This window comes from Phyllostomus discolor, chromosome 3 (assembly GCF_004126475.2).
Source record: "Phyllostomus discolor isolate MPI-MPIP mPhyDis1 chromosome 3, mPhyDis1.pri.v3, whole genome shotgun sequence".
NCBI lineage: Eukaryota > Metazoa > Chordata > Mammalia > Chiroptera > Phyllostomidae > Phyllostomus > Phyllostomus discolor.
This window is the reverse complement of record NC_040905.2, coordinates 126,101,368-126,113,828: the sequence shown is the minus strand read 5'-3', so window position 1 is coordinate 126,113,828 and position 12,461 is coordinate 126,101,368. Positions and strand designations below refer to the sequence as shown.

Genomic DNA, 12,461 nt, shown 5'->3' with positions numbered 1-12,461 from the left:
TTAAGGAATGGCTAACCCTGATCCTTTTCAGACTATTACTGTAAAAAATCCAAGAAGAGGGAAGATTCCCAAAGTCTTTTAATGAGGACATCCTCATCCCAAAACCAGATAGAGACATGACAAAGAAAGAAAACTACAGGCCAATATTGCTGATGAACACAGACCCTAAAATCCTCAACAGAACATTGTCAAACCACATCGAGCAATACAAAAAAAAGTCATACACCAAGATCAAGTGGGACTCTTCCCAGGGATGCAAGGATGGTACAATATTCACAAATCAATAAATGTAATACTTCATATAAACAAAAACAAAATGAACGAAAATCACACGATCATATCAAAAGATGCAGAAAAAACATTTGATAAGGTATAGTACCCATTTATTATTAAAAAAAAAAAACAACTCAGCAAAGGAGAATAGAGGAAGCATACCTCAACATAATAAAGGCCACATACAAGAAACACAGAGCCAACATCATACTCAATGGGCAAAAACTAAAAGGTTTCACACTAAGATCAGAAACAGAACAAGGGTATATCCACTTTCACCACTTCTATTCAACATAGTATTGGAAGTCCTAGCCACAGCAAGCAGGCAAGAAAAGGAAATAAAAGGCATCCAAATTGGAAAGGGGGAAACAAAACTGTCATTGTTTGCAGATGACATGATAGTGTACAAAGAAAATCCTATAAACTCAACAAAAAAAACTGCTCAACCTAATAAATGAATTTGGCAAAAGAGTGGGATACAAAGTCAATATCCAGAAATCAAAGGCATTTTTGTATACCAACAATGAAACATCAAAAGCAGAAATCGAAAAAATTCTCATTTGATATAGCAACAAGAAAAATAAAATACCTAGGAATAAACCTAACGAAGGATGTACAAGACCTATACACAGAAAACTACACAACACTGAAGAAAGAAGTCAAGGAAGACACAAACAAATGGAAACATATACTGTGTTCATGGATCGGAAGAATTAACATCATCAAAATGTCTGTATTACCCAAAGTAATTTACAGATTCAATTCAATCCCTACTAAAATACCAATTACATATTTCAAAGACAGAAGATTTAAAAAATGTATACGGAACCATAAATGACCTCAAATAGCCACAGTAATTGTGAAAGAACAAAGCAGGAGGGATAACAATACCTAACATCAAACTATATTACAAGTCCAATATAGTCAAAGCAGTCTGGTACTGGTATAAGAAAAGACACATAGATCAATGGAACATAACACAAAACCCAGATATAAACTCATGTCTCTATGGTCAATATTTGTCAAAAGTTGCAGAAGCATAAAATGGAGTTAAAAATAGCCTCTTCAACAAATGGTTTGGGGAAATATGGGCAGCTACATGCAAAAAAATTAAACTCGATCACCAACTTACACCATACCCAAGAATAAAATCAAGATGGATAAAAGACTTAAATGTAAGTCACGACACTATAGACATCCTAGAGGAGAACATCGACAGGAAAATTTCAGATACTCCACACAGCATTATTTTCACCAAAATGACCCCTAGAACAAGGGATATAAAGAATAAACAAATGAGACTTCATCAAAATAAAAAGAATCTGCACAGCTAAAGAAAACATCAGCAAAATGAAAAGGTAACCAACTGTATGGGAAAACATATATTTGCCAACAATACTTCGGACAAGAGTTTTATGTCCAAAATATATAAAGAACTCACACGACTCCACTCCAGGAAGACAAACAGCCCAGTTAAAAACAGACACTTCTCCAAGGAGGACATACACAGGGCAAGAGACATATGAGAAAATGCTCAGCATCACTAGCCATCAGAGAAATCCAAATTAAAACCACAATGAGACTTCCAGCCAAGATAGAGGCATAGGTAGAGACACACTGTTCCTCCTCTGACAACCACAAATTTAAGGACAACAACAAATTTAAAAACAAAAACACCAGAACTAACAGAAAATTGAACTGTATGGAAGTCCGACAACCAAGGAGTTAAAGAAGAAACATTCACTCACGCTGGTAAGGAGGAGCGGAGACAGGCAGCCAGGGTGGAGAGGACTCACAGCAAGGCAGCAGGCTAGAGAACCAGGGTGGTTGAGAGGCTGGTGGACTGGGTGGCGAGGCAAACAGGATACATGACAGACTGCGCAATCCAGGATTCCAGCCTGGGGAAATAAAGCCTCAAAACCCCTGGAAGTAAAAACCTGTTGGACCCTAGGAAGCACACACCAAATCACATCATAATTACATTACCCAAGATCAAAGATAAGGAAAGAATCTTAAAAGCAGCAAGACAAAACAAGAGAGTAACCTACAAAGGAGCACCCATAAAATCACTTTCAGCTGATTTCTCAAAAGAAACCTTGCAGGCAAGAAGGGGCTGAAAAGAACTACTCAAAATCTTAAAAGCCAAGGACCTATATCCAAGATTACTCTATCCAGCAAAGCTATCATTTAGAATGGAAGAGCGGACAAAGTGCCTCCCAGATAAGGTCAAGTTAAAGGAGTTCATCATCACCAAGCCCTTATTATATGAAATGTTAAAGAGACTTAGATATCTAAGAAACAGAAGATGATAAAAAATATGAACAGTAAAATGACAACAAACTCACAATTATCAGGAACTGAATCTAAAAATTAACAAAAACAAAAGCAAACTAAGCAAACAACTAAAACAGGAACAGAATCACAGAAATGGAGATCACAAGAGGAAGTAGAATGGGGGAAAAGTACAGGGAGTAAGAAGCATAAATGGTAGGTACAAAATAGACAGGGGGAGGTTAAGAATCGATAGGAAGTAGAGAAGCCAAAGAACTTATATCTATGACCCATGGACATGAACTAAGGCCAGGTGGGAGTAGGGGTGTGGGGTGGATGGGCATAAAGGAAAGAAAAAAATGGGACAACTATAATAGCATAATCAATAAAATATATTTAAAAACATATAAAAATAAATATTAGAGCATAAATGTACAAAACAGAGTCTAGAAAATCAATACAAAATATCAATGAATCGAAGAGCTAGTAATTTGAAAAGATAAACAAGATTGATAAACCTTTAACCAGACTGAAAAAGAAAAAAAGAGGACCCAAGTACATAAAATCACGAAGGAGAGATAAGAAATAAATAATACCAAAAATTAAAAGGATTGTAAGAAAGTATTATGAACAACTATATAACAACAGAGTGGACAAACTGTATAATAGATAAATTCTGAGAAACATACAATCTTCCAAAACTAAATCAAGAAGAATCAGAGAATCTGAATACACAGATTATACCTAGTGAAATTGAAGCAGTGATCAAAAAACTCCCAACAATCACTGAACCAGATGGCTTCACATGTGAATTTTACCAAACATTCCAGTAAAAACTAATACCTCACCTCTCCTTCTCAAACTATTTCAAAAAATTCAAGAGGAGAGAAACCTCCCAAGTTCATTTTACCAGGCCAGCATTATCTTAATCCCAAAACCAGACAAAGACATATATGACAGGCCAATTTCTATGATGCACAGAGATGCTAAAATCCTCAACAAAATATTAGCAAATCAAATACAGCAGCACATAAAGATCACACACCATGATCAAGTGATATTTATTCTGGCAATGCAAGATAGGTCAACATTCACCAATCAATAAATGTGATAAAGCACATAAACAAAATGTAGTCTAACACACAATTCTATCAATAGATGCAGAAAAAGCATTTGATAAAATCTAGCATGCATGTACAATAAAAACTCTCAGCAAAGTGAGAACAGAGGGAACATACCTGTTGGTATATTAGTACCTACTGTTAGGTACTGTTAGTACCTAACATACTGTCATTATGACAAACACACTGCCAGCATCATACTCAATGGGCAAAAAGTACAAGCATTACCCTTAAGATTGAAACAAGACAAGATGTCCACTTCCACCTCTCTTATCAACATAGTACTAGAAAACCCAGCCCTAGCAATCAGACAAGAAGAACACATAGCAGGCATCCAAATTGGAAAGGAAGAAGTAAAACTATCTTTATTTCCAGATGACATGACACTATAGAGAATCCAACATTCTGCCAAGAATCTACTAGATTAATAAATGAATTCAGCAAAGTAGCAGGATACAAAATTAATATCCAGAAATCAGTTGCATTTTTATATACCAATAATGAACAGAAAGGGAAATCAAGAAAACAATCTCATTCACATTTGCTTCAAAAAGAATAAAAAACCTAGGAATAAATCTAACCAAGGATAGAAAAGATCTGTACTCAGAAAGTTGTAAGACACTGAAGAAAGAAATTTAAGAAGATACAAGTTAAGTGGAATCACAAACCATATTCATGGATAGGAAAAATTAACATCATTAAAATGTCCATACTACTCAAAGAAGTCTATAGATCAATCAATGCATTTCTTATCAAGATTCCAATGTTGCATTTCACAGAACTAGAATAAATATTTCAAACATTTACATGGAACCACAAAAGGTCCCACATAGCAACAGTGATCCTAAGAAAGTAGAACAAAGTTGGCAGAATCACACTACCTGAGAGCAAACTGTATTTATAGTACTAGTAATCAAAATAGCATGGTACTGGCAAAAAAACAGACACATAGATCAATGGGACAGACTAGAGACCCCAGAAAAAAACCCACACCTTTATAGTCGATTACTACTCATTTGACAGAAAAACCAAGCATATAATGGGCTAGAGACAGTTTATTCAATAAATGGTATTGGGAAAACTGGACAGATATGTGCAGAAAAATGAAACTACACCACCTTCTTACACCACACATAAGAATAAACTCAAAATGGATTAAAGACTTAAATATTAGACCAGAACCCTTAAAAATCCTAGAAGAAAGCAATAAAGTCTCAGACATTGCTCAGACTAGTAACTTGTCTGATATATCTCCCCAGGCAAGGGAAAAAAAGAAAAAATAAACAAATGGGATTTTATCAAACTAGTAAGTTTTTGCACAGCAAAGGAGACTATCAACAAAATAAAGAGACAAGCCACAGAATGAGAGAACATATTGGCCAATATATCTCATAAGGGGTTAGTATCCAAAATTTATAAAGAATTTAGAAAACTCAACACCAAAAAAACAAACAACCCAATTAAAAAATGGGCAAAGGATATGAATAGACACTTCTGCAAAGAGAACAGATGGCCAATAGACATATGAAAAGATGCTCAATGTCACTCATCATCAGAGAAAGGCAAATTAAAACCACAATGAGATATCACCTCACATCCATCAGAATGGGTATCATCATAAATCAACAAACAACAAGTGCTGATGAGGACGTGGAGAAAAGGGAACTCTTTTGCATTGTTGGTGGGAATGCAGACTGGTATAGTCACTGTGGAAATCAGTATGGAGATACCTCAAAAAATTAAGGGGTCTGTCTTTTGATCCAGATATCCTACTGCTGGGAATATATCCGAAGAAACCCAAAACACTAATTCGAAAGAATATAATCACCCCATGTTCACCGCAGCATCATTTACACTCGCCAAGATATGGAAGCAGCCCAAATGTCCATTAGTAGATGATTGGATGAGACAACTATGGGACATTTGCACAATGGAATATTACTCAGCCATAAAAAAAAAAAAAGGAAATGTTTCCCTTTGTGACAGCATGGGTGGACCTGGCGAACATTATGCTAGGTGAAATAAGCCACCAGAGAAGGACAAATACCATACAATTTGACTATATGTGGAATCTAATGATCAAACTGAAGTAACAAGAAAAATAGAGACAGACCCATAGATAGAAATAGGAAGACAGCTATCGTGATAGGCAGGGAGGTTAGAGGGATGGGCAATTAAGGAATACAGTGGAAAGGAAAAAGGACTCATGGACATGTACAAGAGTGTGGTGATTGTAGGGGGGAAGGCGTATAAGGAAGTTAAATGGTAATAGAAGAAATAAAAACATTTTTTAAAAAAGAAAATTGAAAAACACACAAAGGATATGGAGTTTAAATAAGATGTTTCTAAACAATGAATGTGTTAACAAGAGCAAGGAGGATATCAAAAGATACCCAGAGACAGAAATGAAACACAATAGCCCATAATCTATGAGACACAGACAAAGCAATTCTAGGAAGAAAATTCATAGTGATACAGCTACCTTAAGAAACAAGAAAAATCTTAAATAAACAATCTAAATTTATACCTAAACAAACCAGAAAAAGAAGAACAAGCAGAGCCCAAAGTGAGTATATAAGGAAGAAAATAACAGATCAGAGTGTAAATCAATGATCTGGAGTCTAAAAAAATAATAGAAAAGATCAATGAAATTAAGAGCTGGTCTTTGAAAAGTTAAACAAAATTGACAAGCCTTTAGCCTGATTCATCAGAAAAAAAAAGAGGGACCAAATAAACTAAATCAGAAATAAAATAGGGGACAAAATGACACCAAAAAATACAAAGGAATATCAGGAAATATTACAAAAAATTATATGGCAACAAATTGGACAATCTGGAAAAAACAGATAAATTACTAGAAACATACAATCTGTTGAGAATGAATCAGAAAGAAACAATATCTGAACAGACTGATAACTACTAACAAAATTGAACCAGTAATTGGAAAATCCCAACAAAGAAAAGTCCTGGACCTTTGCCTCCACAAGTGAATTTAATCAGAGTAAAAGAAGATAATACCTGTTGTTCTCAAACTATTCCCAAAATTAACGAGAAGGGATGGCTCCCAAACTCAGTTTACAAGGCCAGCATTACCCTGATACCAAACCTGCTAAAGACATTACACAGAGAGAAAATTTTAAGCCACTAATCCTGATGAACATGAATGCTACAATCCTCAACAAAACGTTAGCAAACCAGATCCTGCAATACATTAAAGAGATCAAACAACATGATAAAGTGGGATTTACTACTGGGATGCAAGGTTGGTTCAATATCCACAAATCAATGAATGTGATACACCAGATAAACAAAATGAAGAATAAATGCAGAAAAAGTATTTGATAAGTTCTAGCACCCATTTGTGATAAAAACCCTCAGCAAAGTAAGGATAGAGGGAACATACTTCTCAACATAATGAAGGCCATATACCACAAACCCATAGCTAACATCATACTAAAATATGAAAAGCTAAAAACGTTTTATTTAAGATCAGGAACAAGACAAGAATGTCCACTTTCACCAATTCCATTCAACATGTGTAGGATGTGCCTGTTGTAGGGAGCATAACCTGGTTTTTACTTACTATAATTTTATTTTAGTTGATTATATAAGAGAAGGAAAGCCTATCATCAAACAATAACAAAAAAGCCTTTCTGAATCATTCTGTGAATTTTTTGGGGGGGAGGGGTATGTGGATTTCAATTTTGATTTGAAATTTTACATATCAGATATTAATAACTGAAAGCATTTCCCCGTCCTCTCATCTTAATGGTTCTCCTTTCCCCTATATTTTCTCTGTCTGTCCTGTATATTACCAAATACCACAGCCAGATTGACAATCCCATATTTTGGAAGTGTGACCTGTTAAAAGATACATACTGTTCTAGCTCCTTAGCTTACACAACCTAGCCACTATTAAAAAGCTTTTAGGCATCATACTTTCACATATATTTTCATCACCACACTCCATAATGACATCCATTCTTTGCATTTTGAAAATGATTTTTTGAATTCTGTCTGACTTCTGGCCAAGATGGATGTGTAGGTAGACACACAGTACCTCCTTGCACAACCAAAATAAGGACAACAACAATTTAGAAACAAAATTATAACAACCAGAACTGACAGAAAATTCAACTGTATGGAAGTCTGACAACCAAGGAGTTAAAGTAGACACATTCATCCAGATGGGTACAAGGGGCGGAGCCAGGCAGAGAGGGTTCACCGGCAAAAAAAAGTGGTGGCTTGTGGACCTCAGGCACGGGATGGCAGCGGGCAGACTCAGCAAGGTGACGATTGTGGAGTGGGATGAGGGGCACAAGACAGCTGGCTGACCAGGTGGTCCCACATTCGCGTGCAGATAAACCAGGCAAGACTGGGAAGCAAGACAGGCTGCGCAACCCAGGGCTCTAGCACAAGGAAATAAAGCATCAAAAAACCGACTGAAAATGCCTATGGGGGCTGAGGTGCCAGGAGAGACGCCCAGTCTCACAGGAGAGTTCATTCGAGAGACCCACAGGGTCTTAGAACGTACATAAGCCCACCTACACGGGAATCAGCACCAGAAGGGCCCAGGGTGCTTGGGAGAAGCAGCGAAAGGAACTGAAATCCGACAAAGAGTGGAGCAAGTGTCACTGTTCCCTCTCTGACCCCTGCCACACATACAGTGTCACAACCCAGCCACTGGTTTCTCCACCCTGGTGAACACCTAAGACTCCACCCCTCACTACATAACAGGCGCATCAAGACAAAAAAAAAAAAAAATGGCCCAAATGAAAAAACAGATCAAAGCTCCAGAACAAACTCAACTAAGCCATGAAGAGATAGCCAACCTATTAGATAAAGCACTGGTGATAAGGATGCTCACAGAATTGATTGAATTTGGTTGCAAATTAGATGAAAAAATGAAGGCTATACTAATTGAAATGCCTTCATTGCCTTAGGCTACACTAAGTGAAATGCACAGGGAACCAATAATGATGGGAAGAACACTGGGACTCAAAACAATGGAGTGGACCAGAAGGAAGAAACAACCAAACAGAAAAGAAGGAAGGAACAAGAATTCAAAAAAAATGAGGAGAGACTTAGGAACCTCCAGGACATCTCTAAACATTCCAACATCCAAATTATAGGGGTATCAGAAGGGGAAGAGGAAGAGCAACAAGTGGAAAAGTTATTTGAACAAATAATAAAAGAACTTCCCCAATCTGGCAAAGGAAATAGACTTCCAGGAAGTCCAGGAAGCTCAGAGAGTCCCAAAGAAGTTGGACCCATGGAGGAACACACCAAGGCACATCAAAATTACATTACCCAAGATTAAAATGGAGAGAATCCTAGAAGCAGCAAAAGACAAGCAGACAGTAACCTACAAAGGAGCTCCAATCAGACTGTCAGCTGATTTCTCAAAAGAGACCTTGCGGGCAAGAAGGGGCTGGAAACAAGTATTCCAGGTCATGAAAGGCAAGGACCTACATCCAAGATTAGTCAATCCAGCAAAGCTTTCATTTAGAATGGAAGGGCAGATAAAGTGCTTCTCAGATCAGGTCAAGTTAAAGGAGTTCATCATCACCAAGCCCTTATTTTATGAAATGTTAAAGGGACTTATCTAAGAAAAAGAAGATTAAAAAAAGCATGTATAGTAGAATGACAGCAAACTCACAATTATTAACAACCACACCTAAAGCAAAACCAAAAGAAACTAAGCAAACAACTAGAACAGGAACAGAAGCACAGAAATGGAGATCACATGGAGGGTTAGCAACAAGGGAGTGGGAGAAGGAGAGAGGGGGAAAAGGTATGGGAAATAAGTAGCATAGATGGTAGGTAGAAAATAGATAGGGGGAGGTTAAGTATAGTATGGGAAATGTAGAAGCTAAAGAACTCATGACACATGGACCTGAAGTTAAGGGAGGAATGTGGGTGGGAGAGGGTGTGCAGGGTAGAGGGGAATGAAGGGGGGGAAATGGGACAACTGTAAGAGCATAATCAATAAAACATGTGTAAAAAAAAATGATTTTTTATAAGAAACCTTATTTTCCTATTTAAGTGTCTCAAGCATCAGAGTTTATTATTATTCAGGTGACCTAATTTTAAAAATCACTTTTTATAGCGTAGTAATGATTCCTAGAACTTTATTCCCCAGGATAGCACTTCCCATTTCTCTCACCCTTTGAGATTACTGGTGTTTTAAAAGGAAGAATGCCTTATGACATGAACCTTTTACTTTAAATCTGATTTTGCCTTTCATTAAAATATGGGGGAAATATAAGTGTTTTCACTTTCAAACAGGTCAGTCTGTTCATGTGTTTCAGACAATTAGCAGAGAGGTAGGATGGCTCTGTTTGCAATCAAGTATGTGGTACCTCTACGAGCTTCCACATCCACTCCCAGAGCAGTCAAACAAGACAATTAGGAAAAGTACTCAGTGCTGAACCAGCCACAGTGGTGAGCCCTCTACAACCTTCTGGATGCCAACTATGTTGCTATAGCTATTAAGGAAGGGTCCTGTTTAACCTACAGGGCACACTGGTATACAGGTCATTTGGAACACTCAGAAGAGCACCAGCATTCCTCCTCCAAGGTGAACTTCACACTGAAGCCTTGTGGCAGTTACCTCGGGGGCATGGTAGGAAAGGCACTGGAAGATCCAGTCCATGGCAGGTGAGTACAAGGGAAGGTAGGATGAGAGCTCTACTCCTTGGATCACCAGATGGTTCTGGACTGTATCCCCATGAATCTACAAGAGACAAAATACACACTTAGACAAAGAAGGAAAGTCACATTATAAACAAGGAGTATGTAACTCACAGAATGCATACTTAGAAGCATTTGCATGGTCCTGACAGAAATTGCCTAGTTTCACAGGGTTTTGTTTATTTGTTTTTTTAACTAGAAGAAAGCAGCAAAGTTTCCCATGTCACTGAGCTGATATGTTCTGGAAATATGCACTGTGGAAAGAAGTAACCTGATAAAAATGGAGCCAGCAGATGTTAAAATGGAAGTCTGATTAACCATAGACATTTCCTGTTAACAAATGTATATTAATTCTCTCTGCTTGCTCAGTACAAACAACATATTTTAATTGTCTGTAACAGATGTTAGTATAATTTTCTAGGGTTCACAATTTTTTTAAAGATTTTATTTATTTATTTTTCGAGAGTGGAAGGGAGGAAGAAAGAGGGAAACCTCAGTGTGTGGCTGACTCTCACACACCCACTATTGGGGACCTGGCCTGCAACCCAAGTATGTGTCCTGAGTTGGAATCGAACTGGCAACCTTTTGGTTCATAGGCTGGCACTCAATTCACTGAGCCACATCAGACAGAGCTCTAGGGTTTACACTTTTAAAGAGCTTTAAGGTAGTCTCAACTTGCAAAAGCAACTGAGTTTTGTGAATTTGTGATCATGTAACTGTTATATCAACTGTTCAACTGCATTTTTCTCCTACCTGTTTGAATACAAGAAGGAAGTCAAAAAAGTTCTTATTTAGACTTTCTTTAAGATGTGGAGCCACTTCCATTCCCACCTGCATCCAAAAAAGAAAAAGAAGAAATAAATTACCTTGACTGTGGAACAGGCTGCAAATAATATATACAGTATGGTGCCATTTTGTAAATTAAAAATGTACACACTGATAGATACAGGCATGAAGAAGACCAGAAAGATCATTTTTATTATTTTTTGTTTACCTATTATCTTATTCAATAAGCATACAATTTTCATTTTTTTAAAATAGAAGATATTTTTAATTAAAACGGGGCATTCACAGTAATCATCTTTGTAATTTCCCAAAGGTAATGAATGTATTTTTGAACAGATGACCAGGAAAACAAATTAATACAGCACTAGCAGGAATGTACTCTCAAGGTTGTATATACCATCTTCTCTTCCTAGACTCTGAAAAATGATTAACACACATGGATTATGGTATATAAAAGAGTCAGCTGGGATTTCACTGTTGCATTGTTAAAATATATGGATTCATTCTTTACTAGGCAGGCATGGAAGCAGACAAATTATAATATATTTTAAGAAATTTTACATAAGATACGCATGAAGCATAACAATGCTATAATCCATTGGTCTTGTATTCATTGTTTTAAAAAATGACTAACACTTCCTGTAGAAAGAATTTGCTAATCAGAGAGAAGGTGGCTAGAGGCGTTGGACTGGATGGAAAAGTGAAGGTCTGAGCTACAAAGTATCTCAACTGGCTCCTTAAATTAAGTTCTTCAGATATACCTCAGATACTTTCCGGCTCTGGTGCATAGTTTTTTACAACAGGTCAGATTTCTGCCACTCATTTCCTCCTCACTCAGAAGCCTGAAGATTATAAATAGTATGTTTACTATTTAGAAATAGTGATGTTTACTATTACCTTCACAGATGCCTATCAAAAATTCCTTTGAGAAGAATTATGAAAGATTCACGGGTTGTTAAATTCTAAGGGCACCTCTATGGCCACTGGCGATGTTTCCAAACAAGACAGAGATTTTTAAAAGGCTCTAACAACAAATGTTACATCCAGTTCTACTATGTTTTGATTCTGTTTTCTTTCATTCCACTCAATCATATCTTAGGAAGGAAATAATTATCTGTTAGGCAACAACAAAGAAAGGCCCAGTGGACTAGCAGTGGAGATGAGCTGAAAGGACTGTGACTCAGAAGAGTAGTTATTAAACTTTCCTTTAATAAAGTATTGAGCTCTCCGTACACCCTGCACACTCACTGCTTTTTCTTTTTTTCTTTTTTTTGTCTGTTCCTTCCCATTTAGCCAAATGAGCAGCTTGGAAACCTG

General features: G+C 36.9%; 1 protein-coding gene across 2 annotated transcripts in view; it reads right to left on the bottom strand.

Moving 5' to 3' along the window:
• The window catches only part of VPS35L (VPS35 endosomal protein sorting factor like), a 161,085-nt gene that overhangs the window by 78,115 nt on the left and 70,509 nt on the right, over window positions 1-12,461 (bottom strand). For both annotated transcript variants that reach the window (XM_028509359.2, XM_036021406.1), the window contains 2 exons: window positions 11,112-11,189; window positions 10,279-10,401 (listed from right to left, as the gene is read on the bottom strand). In XM_028509359.2, the coding sequence (XP_028365160.1) occupies window positions 10,279-10,401; window positions 11,112-11,189 (201 nt within the window). The remainder of the gene's footprint in view (window positions 1-10,278; window positions 10,402-11,111; window positions 11,190-12,461) is intronic.